Raw genomic sequence first — 13,684 nt, 5'->3', positions numbered from 1 at the left:
AAATGACTTTAGAGTCATCTTGAGGAATAGCCAACTGACGCGGTCGAAGGCCTTCTCCGCATCTGTGGAAAGCCACACCGCGGGAAGGCCCCCAGCTTTTGCGTGCCATATTAAGTGCATATTACGGACTGTGTTGTCCTTGGCCTCTCTATTTGGTATAAAACCAACCTGGTCTTGGTGAATTATGGAAGGAAGAATCCGATTTAATCTAGTTGCCAGGATTTTTGCGTAATTTTAACATCACAGTTTAATAGCGATATTGGTCGGTAGTTGGGTATTTGGTCTGTCGATTTGCCCGGTTTCGGGATGACTGTGATGTGAGCTTGTAAGGCCAAGGGGGGGAAGGGCTTATTGTTATCTATATCCTGAAAATAGGATAACAGATGAGGGGCTAGAGTATCTCTGTATGTGGTGTAATAAAGGTTTCCAAACCCATCCGGACCCGGAGCCTTTCCCGCTGGGAAAGTTGTTATGGCTTCCTTAACTTCTTTGAGGGTAATGGGCAAGTCGAGCTCTGTCTGTTGCTCTGACGAAATAGAGGGAAGGTGTAATCGGGACAGGTAAGTGGACATGTCCTGTTCGGTGGCAGAAAGGCCGTCACCCTCTAGATTATATAACCTTTCGTAGTACTGTTTAAATTGGTCCGCAATGTCTCTTGATGTCGACCAAGTCCCCCCTCCCTGATCTTTTACTGTCATAATGTGACGTTTATTAGTTCGTTGTCTCAATAGCCTAGCTAGTAATTTGCCTTGTTTGCTATAGCCCTCATAAAATGTTTTTTTAAGAAATAGTGCTGCTCATTTGGTTTCTTGACCAAGGAGCAGATTAAGTTGGTCTCTTTTATGTTGTATGCTAGTAAGGAGGGATAGGTTACCCGGGAATTTTTTATGAATGTCTTGTAGTTTTCCCAATTCTTCTTGTAGGGAGCTCAAATGAAGTGTTCTTTGTCTATTCCTAGCTGCTTTTAATGCAATGAGTTCCCCCCTAATTACACACTTGTGTGCTTCCCATAGACAGTGAGTATCTATGTCTGGTGTGCAGTTCACATTAAAATAATTTATTAAGGAGTTAAGGATCTGTGTGTGTATAATTGGGTCTTTCAAGAGAGTCTCGTCAAGTTTCCAAGATCTATCGGGTCTTTGTGAGGTAGGCCATTTAAGGGAACAACTAATCATGGCATGGTCTGACCATGCTATCGGGGAAATATCTGAATGTTTAACTAGTGCCAGGCTGGTTACATCTATAAAGATGTAGTCTATCCTCGTATAGACTCTATGGGGGTGGGAATAGAATGTGTAATCCTTTGTAGAGGGATGAGACAGTCTACATGCATCGTGTACTGCTAGGTCGGCAAGGTGAGATTTAATCGATCTCAATATTTTCTGGGGAACTGAGGAAACCCCCCTGGAGCAGTCAATATCAGGTTCCATAGCTAAATTGAAGTCACCACCCAATATTAGACTTCCCTTTGCGTTATCTAAGACAGAATTTCTAAGGGTATGAAAGAATTGTGGTGTGGCAGTGTTAGGGGCGTATATGTTAGCAATCGTGATAACTTTATTGTAAAGCTTACCTATCAGTATGATGAACCTCCCATCCCTATCCTTGAGTACCTTCAAAGGGCAAAAAGGAATTTTTTTTTAACAATGATACCCACCCCGTTATGTTTAGTGGAATTCGAAGCTAAATACACTTGCCCAAATTTACGGAGAGATAGAATAGGTTCCTTTCCTCTTTTAAAATGAGTCTCTTGTATTAGTACTATGTCGCAATGGAGTTGTCTATATTCCCTGAGCGCCATGGATCTTTTCTGGGGGGAATTCAATCCTTTTACATTATGAGAGACTATCTTAACCTGCTTTGAGTCGTCTGTCATTGTGAATGTGGATGGGTGGAGAGTGCAGAATGCAGGTTACAGGAGGCCCAGGGCGTGACATACCTTACACCAGTATCTTCCTTACCGGATGATGTGACTTTAAACCAACTGACATGAGAAAAGAGTAAGCCATTCTGTGGAGTTTTAATATCTACGAGACAAGAAAAACAACAACCTGCAAGTACAAATATAATTTGAGGATTACTTTTAACCATTCCTGTAGAATTTAGAACTGTAATTTTGAAAACACACAATTTCAATTCTGAGAAAAAACCTTTTCCTAAAGTGTAATTGTTTGACAACCGATACACCATTTGCTAGGGGGACGAATGGTGTCAGCTTGCCATCAGAGTTTAGCAAGTCTAATTTTCAACTTTTATATAAAACTGGGGATTTAGAAAGCATAACCTATGTGAGAATGTATAATGTAAGTAGTAGGGTAGAATATCAAAACAGGAGATAAAGTTTGCTTAAATTTTCAAACAGTGGTAAATCTGGATAAAATTATAACTTACCCATCACCAGGGGAGCTCAGGTGGAGCATCATTAATCTATGACACCTAAAAGAACAATCAAGTATTTCTAGACAAAACAAATAATGCCTTAGACAAAGTGGGTTAGATTAGACATGTCACATTTGCATTCATAGTCCAAAAGGGGTTTACTCATATCCCCTCTTTAGGGGGATTTGGACCAGTTTTAAGTCTTTTTGCTGGGACTTTCGACCAAGTAGGTCGTTGTTCTTTAGGACGGTCTCCCCGTCTGTCTTCCTGTGGTGATGGAATGTCCAGAACTTTTTCCGATGGAACCTCAAATGTAATGTTAAGCTTCTTGGATAGAGTGTCCAGGTCGTTGTAGCTTTTGTAAATTATTTGGGATCCATCGTGATGGATAATAAGGCTGAATGGGTAGCCCCATCTGTATCTGATATTGTTCTCCTGAAGTTTTGTGGTAATGAAGCGGACCTCTTTCCGCCGCTGAATGGTTTGAGGGCATAAGTCCTGAAAAATCTGCAGGGAATGGTTGTGGAAAGATATAGTCTGCCTAGTTCTGGCCGCCTGCCATATTTCTTCTCTTGAGGTGAACTTAAGCAGTCGAAGGATGACATCTCTGGGTGGTGCCGGGGGCTTTTGAGGAGGCCTCAAGGCCCTATGAATCCTTTCAATATCTTCTGAGGCGAGTGGATTAGACCTGGGTAGTAAAAACTGAAACAGTTCTTTAACATAGGATTTTAGATGTTCTTGGGGAATCTCTTCTGGAATGCCTCTGATTCTTAAATTGTTCCGTCTCCCCCTGTTGTCTAAATCCTCTAGCTTATCTTGCAAGGACTGTATAATGGAGTCCTGTATCGACAGATGCTGTATATTTGAGCTAACTAAGTTGTTTAGATTATCTTGGCCATCTTCTAGGTATTCAAGCCTAGCCCCCATCTCGTTCAAATCTTTCTTAAGATCTCTTATTTCTTCTTTAATAAAAGTCTTGAGTGACTCAATATCTGTTTTGGAGGGTAAGCTCGCAATCTGTGATTGAATAGAAAGCAGCGATTCTCTCTGATTTTCAGAACACTCTGAGGGGGTACTAGTTGAATTAGTCTCCTGTGTTTGTTGTGATTCTCTGATGTGGCCTTCTTGCGCTTGAAAGAAGGTGGAGACCGAAGGGGTCAGGGCAGGAGGTTTATTTTGTTTTTCTGGTTTGTTATTATTTTTTCTGGAAGCCATGATGCTGTGATTCAATATTTCCCCTTGCAAAGCTGAGTTAGGTTTCCCCATAAACTGGGGGCTACTTCTTTGATCTGCGTTATCAATAATCTAGTCTCAGTTCACTGGCCAAGTTGAACAACAGGAAACATAGGCTGTGTCCTATTTTATTTACAGTCTCCCAATTCTCTTGTTCCTTACTTTCGTGACAGCTGATCTTTAATACATATAGGGGAATGGCCTGTGTCCGTATGCTGTTGCCGCTTCCTCTATGTGAGTGTTATCGTGGTTTGAGGTGCGCCACGTGGGTGATGGAGAGGCCTGGTCTTTTAATGCTATCCTTGCCTGTTATAATGGGGTCTATTCCGGAGGGTGGTGATAGTATAAGTACGGGAGCTTATATGTTAAGCTTTCAGGGCCTTTGATTTAGCCTCTAGTATGATTGGCAAGTAGATATGGGTGTTATACAGTATAGGCAGCACTCACGTCGGGGATCGTTTGTTTTTTGTGTTTTGTAAGTATAGCTGCATTGATTTGTGGATCTGGTTATTTTTGGTATTAGTCCCGATACCCCACTGGGCTCCTCACTGTCTCAGATGTATAAATCTAATATATAATTAGGGGTTTCCCCTTTGGCAATGTCCCCGGGTACCTTTGCGTACACGATGAGTAGGCCTCGCAACACCGCTCTCGTTGCAACTTGACTGCCCCTTAGATCTTCCTCCTTCATGCACCTCTCCTTGCAGAATCAGCTGTGGGTCTGAGGTAGTAGCAAGCAGTTCCGAGAGGCAGCTTTAAGATCTCCGTCGGGTCTTGTCACGATCTTACTAAGGCGCGCTGTGGCAAGATGGCGCCCGCTGTCCCGTACCTCTTCACTCCTGATTGCTAGTAGGCTGTGATCTCTCTGATTCTGCTGCCACAATAGTAGCCGGGTATGTCCCACAGTGTCTCTGCTCTCAATTTACAGCTTTTCTGTCCCCAGATTTGTTCGCATAAGCACTCTGATGGGCTGACAGCAACGGAGCTCTCTCACTCTGCTGCCATGTTCCAGCACGGTGCAGCTCCGCCCCCCGCAGTGGTGACTGTAGTTTAAATAAAAAAAAATTTACCTGGCCCAATTTCCAGGGCGGGCCGTGGACTGGATACACCACAAGAGGAAGTAATTTATCAGGTAAGCATAAATTCTGTTTTCTCTTGTAAGGTGTATCCAGTCCACGGATTCATCCTTTACTTGTGGGATACCAATACCAAAGCTTTAGGACACGGATGAAGGGAGGGAACAAGACAGGTACCTTAAACGGAAGGCACCACTGCTTGTAAAACCTTTCTCCCCAAAATAGCCTCCGAAGAAGCAAAAGTATCGAATTTGTAAAATTTGGAAAAAGTATGCAGTGAAGACCAAGTCGCTGCCTTACAAATCTGTTCAACAGAAGCCTCATTTTTAAAAGCCCATGTGGAAGCCACTGCTTTGGTAGAATGAGCAGTAACAGTTTAAGGAGGCTGCTGGCCAGCAGTCTCATAGGCCAAACGGATGATGCTTTTCAGCCAAAGGAAAGAGAGGTAGCAGTCGCTTTCTGACCTCTCCTCTTACCAGAATAGATAACAAATAAGGAAGATGTTTGTCTGAAATCCTTAGTTGCTTGTAAATAAAACTTTAAAGCACGAACTACATCAAGATTGTGTAACAGACGTTCCTTCTTCGAAGAAGGATTAGGACACAGAGAAGGAACAACTATTTCCTGGTTAATATTCTTGTTAGAAACAACTTTAGGAAGAAAACCAGGTTTGGTACACAAAACTACCTTATCTGCGTGGAACACCAGGTAAGGTGAATCACACTGCTAGGCAGATAATTCTGAGACTCTTCGAGCAGAAGAGATAGCTACCAAAAACAAAACTTTCCAAGATAACAACTTAATATCTATGGAATGTAAGGGTTCAAACGGAACCCCTTGAAGAACTGAAAGAACTAGATTTAGACTCCATGGCGGAGCCACTGGTTTATAAACAGGCTTGATTCTGACTAAAGCCTGAGTAAACGCTTGAACGTCTAGTACCTCTGCCAGACGCTTGTGTAGAAGGATAGACAGAGCAGATATCTCTCCTTTTAAGGAACTAGCTGACAATCCTTTCTCCAATCCGTCTTGGAGGAAAGACAATATCCTAGGAATCCTAATCTTACTCCATGAGTAACCCTTGGATTCACACCAACAAAGATATTTCCGCCATATCTTATGGTATATTTTCCTGGTGACAGGCTTTCTAGCCTGAATCAGAGTATCTATAACTGACTCAGAGAAACCACGCTTTGATAGAATTAAGCGTTCAATCTCCAAGCAGTCAGACGCAGAGAAATTAGATTTGGATGTTTGAACGGACCCTGTATTAGAAGATCCTGCCTCATTGGCAATGTCCATGGTGGGACAGATGACATGTCCAATAGGTCTGCATACCAAGTCCTGCATGGCCACGCAGGCGCTATCAGAAACACAGAGGCCTTCTCCTGCTTGATTCTGGCGACCAAACGAGGGAGAAGAAGAAACGGTGGAAAAACATAAGCCAGATTGAAGGACCAAGGCGCTGCTAGAGCATCTATCAATACCGCATTGGGATCCCGGGACCTGGACCCGTAGAGAGGAAGTTTGGACGGGACGCCATCAGATCCAACTCCGGGGTGCCCCATAGCTGAGTCAGCTGGGCAAATACCTCCGGGTGGAGTTCCCACTCCCCCGGGTGAAAAGTCTGACGACTTAGAAAATCCGCCTCCCAGTTGTCTACTCCTGGGATGTGAATTGCTGAAAGATGGCAGGAGTGATCCTCCGCCCACCTGATTATTTTGGTTACTTCCGTCATTGCTAGGGAACTCTTTGTTCCCCCCTGATGATTGACGTAAGCTACAGTCGTGATGTTGTCCGACTGAAATCTGATGAATTTGGCCGCAGCTAGTTGAGGCCATGCCTGAAGAGCGTTGAATATCGCCCTCAGTTCCAGAATGTTTATCGGAAGAAGAGTTTCTTCCCGAGACCATAAGCCCTGAGCTTTCAGGGAGTCCCAGACCGCACCCCAGCCCAACAGACTGGCGTCGGTAGTTACAATGATCCACTCTGGTCTGCGGAAACATATTCCCTGAGACAGGTGATCCTGAGACAACCACCAGAGAAGAGAATCTCTGGTCTCCTGGTCCAACTGAATTTGAGGAGACAAATCTGCATAATCCCCATTCCACTGTTTGAGCATGCATAGTTGCAGTGGTCTGAGGTGAATCCGAACAAAAGGGACTATGTCCATTGCTGCTACCATTAATCCGATTGTGTCCATGCACTGAGCCACAGATGGCCGGGGAATGGAATGAAGAGCTCGGCAAGTAGTTAAGAGTTTTAATTTTCTGACCTCCGTCAGAAATATTTTCATTTCTACAGAGTCTTTTAGAGTCCCTAGGAAGGGAACCCTTGTGAGAGGGGAAAGAGAACTCTTTTTGATGTTCACCTTCCACCCGTGAGACCTCAGAAAGGCCAAAACAATCTCTGTGTGAGACTTGGCTCTTTGGAAAGACGGCGCCTGAATTAAGATGTCGTCTAGGTAAGGCGCCACAGCTATGCCCCGTGGTCTTAGAACCGCCAGAAGGGACCCTAGCACCTTTGTGAAAATTCTGGGAGCAGTGGCCAACCCGATAGGAAGAGCCACAAACTGATAATGCTTGTCCAGAAAATTGAACCTGAGGAACTGGTGATGATCTTTGTGAATAGGAATATGTAGATACGCATCCTTTAGATCCACGGTAGTCATAAAATGACCCTCCTGGATCATTGGTAATATTGTCCGAATGGTCTCCATCTTGAATGATGGGACTCTGAGGAATTTGTTTAGAATTTTGAGATCCAGGATTGGTCTGAAAGTTCCTTCTTTTTTGGGAACCACAAACAGGTTTGAGTAAAACCCCAGTCCTTGTTCTGCAATTGGAACTGGGTGGATCACTCCCATTGTATGTAGATCTTCTACACAGCGTAAAAACGCCTCTTTCTTTGTCTGATCTGTAGACAGACGAGAAATGTGGAACCTTCCCCTTGGAGGAGAGTCCTTGAATTCTAGAAGGTATCCCTGGGCTACAATCTCTAATGCCCAAGGATCGTGCACATCTCTTGCCCAGGCCTGAGCGAAGAGAGAGAGTCTGCCCCCTACTAGATCCGGTCCCGGATCGGGGGCTACCCCTTCATGCTGTCTTAGTGCCAGCTGCAGGCTTTTTAGCCTGTTTACCCTTATTCCAGCCCTGGTAAGGTTTCCAGGTTGCCTTGGGCTGTGAAGCGTTACCCTCTTGCTTTGCAGCCGGAGAGGATGAAGCGGGGCCGTTCCTGAAATTGCGAAAGGAACGAAAATTAGCTTTGTTCTTTGTCTTAAAGGGCTTGTCCTGAGGGAGAGCATGGCCTTTTCCCCCGGTGATATCTGAAATAATCTCTTTCAATTCAGGCCCGAAGAGGGTCTTTCCTTTGAAAGGAATGTTCAAAAGCTTGGATTTAGACTACACATCGGCCGACCAAGACTTTAGCCATAGCGCCCTGCGCGCCAAAATGGCGAAACCTGAATTTTTCGCTGCTAACTTAGCTATTTGGAAAGCGGCATCAGTGATAAAAGAATTAGCTAGCTTTAGAGCCTTAATTCTATCCATAATTTCCTCATATGAGGTCTCTGTCTGGAGCGAGTCTTCCAGCGCCTCAAACCAGAAAGCAGCTGCAGTAGTTACAGGAATAATGCAGGCAATAGGTTGGAGAAGAAAACCTTGTTGAACAAAAATGTTCTTAAGTAAACCCTCTAATTTTTTATCCATAGGGTCTTTAAAAGCACAACTGTCTTCAATTGGTATGGTTGTGCGTTTAGCAAGTGTAGAAACAGCCCCCTCCACCTTAGGGACCGTCTGCCACGAGTCCCGCATGGGGTCAGATATGGGGAACATTTTCTTAAAAACAGGAGGGGGGACAAAAGGGACACCTGGTCTGTCCCACTCCCTAGTAACGATATCCGCTATCCTCTTAGGGACCGGAAACGCATCAGTGTAAACCGGGACCTCTAAGTACTTGTCCATTTTACACAATTTCTCTGGGACCACCAAAGGGTCGCAGTCATCCAGAGTAGCTAATACCTCCCTGAGCAACACGCGGAGGTGTTCTAGTTTAAATTTAAAAGCCAATGTATCTGAATCTGTCTGAGGAGGAACCTTTCCTGAATCAGAAACTTCTCCCTCAGACATCAAATCCCTCTCTCCCACTTCAGAGCGTTGTGAGGGTAATTCAGATACAGCTACCAAAGCGTCAGAATGCTCATAATCTGTTCTTAAAACGGAGCTATCACGCTTTGCAGGTAACACGGGCAGTTTAGATAAGAAAGCTGCAAGAGAATTATCCATGACTGCCGCTAAGTCTTGTAATGTAAAAGGGTTAGACGCACTAGAGGTACTAGGCGTCGCTTGAGCGGGCGTAACTGGTTGTGACACTTGGGGAGAGGCAAACGGGCTACCCTCGTTACCTTCAGTCTGATAATCATCTTGGGCCACATTCTTAAGTGTATAGACATATCAGTACAAGTGGGTCACATTCTGAGAGGGGGTTCCACCATGGCTTCTAAACACATTGAACAAGGATTTTCCTTAGTGTCAGACATGTTTAACAGACTAGTAGAGTACACAAACAGGCCTGGAAATCACTTTAATCAAATAGAAAACACAATTTGAAAAAAAACGTTACTGTGCCTTTAAGAGATAAAAAGAGCACACAATTGTACAAAACAGTGAAAAATGCAGCAATCCTTCTGAAATTTTCACAGTATGTAGCTAAAGCCTTAATAAGATTGCACCACAAGTTTCAAAATGATTAACCCCTTAATGCCCAAACCGGAGCAGCCTAAAGCCAACACCCGGTTAAATTACTACAGCACTTTGCCACAGCCTTGCTGTGGCCCTACCTGCCCTTAGGGATCAGATTTGGGGGAATATAGCTTCTTCTAGGCCCTCAAACATCAGCAGGACCCTCCATGTGAAGCAGCATGAACTTTTCTGCAATTCTAACTGCGCATCTGAGGCGCAAAATTAGGCCCCTCCCACTCTACTCCGGAGCTGTGAGGCCCAGTAAATCACTCCTAAGTGACTAAAAAACAGCCATGTGGGTAATAACCCCAGAAAGAACCCAAAGGGGCTTTCAAAAGTGTCTTGCAAACAATATTTTCCTTAGCTAAACAATCGATTGCCCTGAATAAGTGTCAACCAGCATAATTAGCCCTATAATGTAAGCATTCAATTCCTTACTAAGTCTGTGAACATAGCTTACCCTCCCCTCATGGGGATAATGTCAGTCTCTTCTAGCATTATCTCAGTCTTGTCTAGAAATAAATGACTGAACAGACCTTATTGCAGTTCCCCCTGCAAACTGTTCCCCCCAACTGAAGTTTTCTGGTACTCCTCAGTCCTGTGTGGGAAAAGCAGTGGATTTTAGTTACAACATGCTAAAATCATTTTCCTCTCAGCAGAAATCTTCATCACTTTTCTGCTAGAGAGTAAATAGTACAAACCGGTACCATTTAAAATAACAAACTTTTGATTGAAGATAATAAAAACTACAATTCTAACAGCACATTTACTTTACCCTCCCGTAGAGAGACCCTAGTGCTTAGAGCCGGCAAAGAGAATGACTGGGGGGTGGAGCTAGGGGGGAGCTATATGGACAGCATTGCTGTGTGCTCTCTTTGCCACTTCCTGTAGGGAAGGAGAATATCCCACAAGTAAAGGATGAATCCGTGGACTGGATACACCTTACAAGAGAAAATGAGGTTAAAACTTAGATATCACAGAGAAGTATAAAGACTCAAATGTATATGTGGTTGCAAATACTAAATACTAAATATACCAAAATAAATGAGAAGTCAGACAAATGAGTAGATGGTATATATATTACCCCAGTTTATGTAAAAAGTCTCGGATCCAAGGGGCTCCAACCAATGAAAGTTAGAAAAATACAGTACCGGCTGTAATGGTAGAAGTCACGTATGGGGGGCAGGTATATTGGAATCCCAATTGACTGGATCGTATTCTTCTCCCCACTTGGGGTATGGTAAATAACAATCAATCCAAGAAGGCTGGTGGTGAGAATCTAAGATTAATAGTATGATAATCGTGCCTTCCCCGGAGTAGGGTGAATCAGAGATGGGAGCTGCTGTATGTTGTAGGAAACTTCCGTCTGTGGGATCCTTGATGTGAGTCAAATTGAAAAGAAAGAAACACAGCGCATACCAATCTAAGGGTAAAACTTTTAATCAAAAGAAGATTGTGCACAATAAAAATACACTTACAAAATGTAAGATCAATAAAAGCAAGATAAACGACACTCCTAGCGTCCTTAGGTCCAGAGTCAACCAGGGAAAGATGGTAAACAAGATTCAGCCGTGTCCGTGTTGTGCGCCGCACCAGTGTAGAGAAACAGCTTCCTGGAGTCGGTGAACGTCGGTGACGTAGGAAGCGTTTATCTTGCTTTTTATTGATCTTACATTTTGTAAGTGTATTTTTTTTTTTTTTTTTATTGAGGACAATTGTCACACACAATACATGAATGAACAGGTTATCAAACATTCGCAGCAAATTTGTTCTAGAAAGTTTTTGTAAGTGTATTTTTATTGTGTGCAATCTTCTTTTAATTAAAACAGTTTTACCCTTAGATTGGGATGTGCTGTGTTTCTTTCTTTTCATAATTGCATAATCAACCAATGTATCATAAAAAAACAATGCAATAGCACTTAGGGGTCAATTCTATCAAATTCGCTGCTCTAGACCTGATTTTCCATGCCAATGCTCGCAGGGCAAATAATAAGAGCTCTCAGCTAGGTAAAGGTTTGCAATGGAGAGTGAAGTACAGAGGGGGGAAACTGGCTTGTTTTAAACATGAATATGACACTTATTACAAATGAAATTACGCAGCCTTCAGTGCGCTGTACCTTAAATTAGCTTTTGAATGCATTGTTTTCAGAATAATTCGTGTTTTGAGTATTTTGGTGAAAACTCGCCACCTTTTAACTGGTGAGAAAAAACTGAGAACTGTAGTGTGAAAATATTTATAAAATTAAGCTGGGATTTGAGAGAAAATGTCATATACGTCCATGGAACCTCAGCACATTTAAAAAAAAAACAATTACGCTTTTTTTTCTATGTAAATTTTTGCACATCCAGTGTACTTAAATTACGATTTACGCTGTGCATAGTTAATAAGATTTATTACTGTGTAATTTACATACACATTTTATGTTTTTGATAAATACGATTTTTAGAGAACAATTTTTTATGCACCTTAAAAATATGTTTTCCTGCATATTATTTTTGTGTGGATGGTTCAATTATTCGTTTTGTGTGAATTTTAAATTACGAATTTAATTGTGCAATTTTGTAATGTCTACGTCTCCTGCCCATACGAAAAAGCAGTATATACCTCTTAGGCCCTGATATTCAAAGGATTCTCCAGCTTAGAGAGAAATTGCAGTTCAGACTTCACAGGGGCTGAACTCACTAAATATTCAAAAGAAAAAGAGCAGAACTCTCCAGCACGGCAAGATCTCTCTAATTTCTATGTAAGAAGCAGAGACAAGCCCAGTGCAATGCAGAACTGCAAGATATGAGAGTTTTGTTACACTTACACTTTGTATTTTAGATTACTTTACACTTAAGATTAGTCCTTTCAGTATTATAGCATTTAAGCTTTGCACTTTCTAATTTATATTTTAATACATTTAGATTTAGCTCTAGCAGTGATTTTAAAAATTGTGATTATGTTTTGAAAGTTTTTGTTACTTTAACAAATTAGGATCATACTTTGTATATTTCTGTGTAGCTTTTACAAATTAAATTGCACCTTGTATTTATAGTAGGCGCTCGTGCCTCAGCAAGTGTAAATATAAAAAGATTGTGTGTGTTTTATAATAGAAGTGATTAGAAAGTTGCTCTATCTAAATCATGAAAGTTTAATTTTGATTTTAGCGTCCCTTTAAATAAACAAATTGAAAAAAATTGAATTGAGCTTTTCAGTGTTTTAGATATTTTAGCAGTGGGTAAAATCCTAACTTATCACTTACCTGGACTGGGGTCAGAATACATTTCCACCTTCTGATTGGGATTTTCTGCGTTCTCATCCTTATCTCTCTCATTAACTGATACGGCCTCTGGTTTTTCTGTATAGGATTCTGATCATTGTAACCGGGAACAAGTAAGCAGAAGTATATTATCCACACGGGCACAATACCGAGATCTCTATAGTGCATAAACCTTACAAGATGACAGCGTATTAAACAATGTTTTTCTCTATAAAGGCGCAGATTACAAGTCACAGACAAATATATTAGCGCTATTGTGAGTTAACATCGCTCAAGCCCAGTCCAGAGTGTTATTTTTTTATTGCTTGAGCCATAGTCTGGGTTGGATACCGCAGGTGCGCTAAAGCTATCACATAAGAGACTTCTATGGGGCTGACGGTGCGTACATAGGGGAGCTCTTCGTGTATTTGTCTGCTATACTATTAAAGGACCAGAAAATACAGTAGATTTCCATAAACAACAAATGCATGATAAAGAGACAATGCATTAGCACTTAGTCTTAACTTCAAATGAGGAGTAGATTGTTTTTCTGACAAATTTCAGCTATGTCTATTTCCACTCCCCCTGTACCATGTGACAGTCATCAACCAATCACAAATGCATACACGTACCATGTGACAGCCATCAGCCAATCACAAATGCATATACGTATAGACTGTGAATTCTTGCACATGCTCAGTAGGAGCTGCTGACTCAAACAGTGTAAATATAAAAAGACTGAGCACATTTTGTTAATGGAAGCAAACTGGAAAGTTGTTTAATGATTCAGATACAGCAGAAATTTTAAAGTTTAAAATCAAATCAAGTTTAATTTTGACTTGAGTGTCCCTTTAATAACATTTAAACCATTCAGCTGTATTTGGATTGTGCTGGAGCGCGATATTTACCTCACCACTTGTAATCAAGCGTGATGAGTGCTCTAATATCACTCCCTGCGCTATCTATTAAAAGTACAGGGCACACAAAAAAAAAGTTGTATTAAAATGACAGGGTT

At 42.0% G+C, this 13,684-nt stretch overlaps 1 protein-coding gene across 2 annotated transcripts in view; it reads right to left on the bottom strand.

Moving 5' to 3' along the window:
- The window catches only part of LOC128635629 (zinc finger protein 436-like), a 182,523-nt gene that overhangs the window by 116,652 nt on the left and 52,187 nt on the right, over positions 1-13,684 (bottom strand). For both annotated transcript variants that reach the window (XM_053688708.1, XM_053688709.1), the window contains one exon: positions 12,673-12,780. In XM_053688708.1, coding sequence (XP_053544683.1) covers positions 12,673-12,780 — 108 coding nt within the window. The remainder of the gene's footprint in view (positions 1-12,672; positions 12,781-13,684) is intronic.

This window comes from Bombina bombina, chromosome 7 (assembly GCF_027579735.1).
Source record: "Bombina bombina isolate aBomBom1 chromosome 7, aBomBom1.pri, whole genome shotgun sequence".
NCBI lineage: Eukaryota > Metazoa > Chordata > Amphibia > Anura > Bombinatoridae > Bombina > Bombina bombina.
Note: the sequence above shows the minus strand (reverse complement) of the source record. Positions and strands in the feature narration are given on the sequence as shown.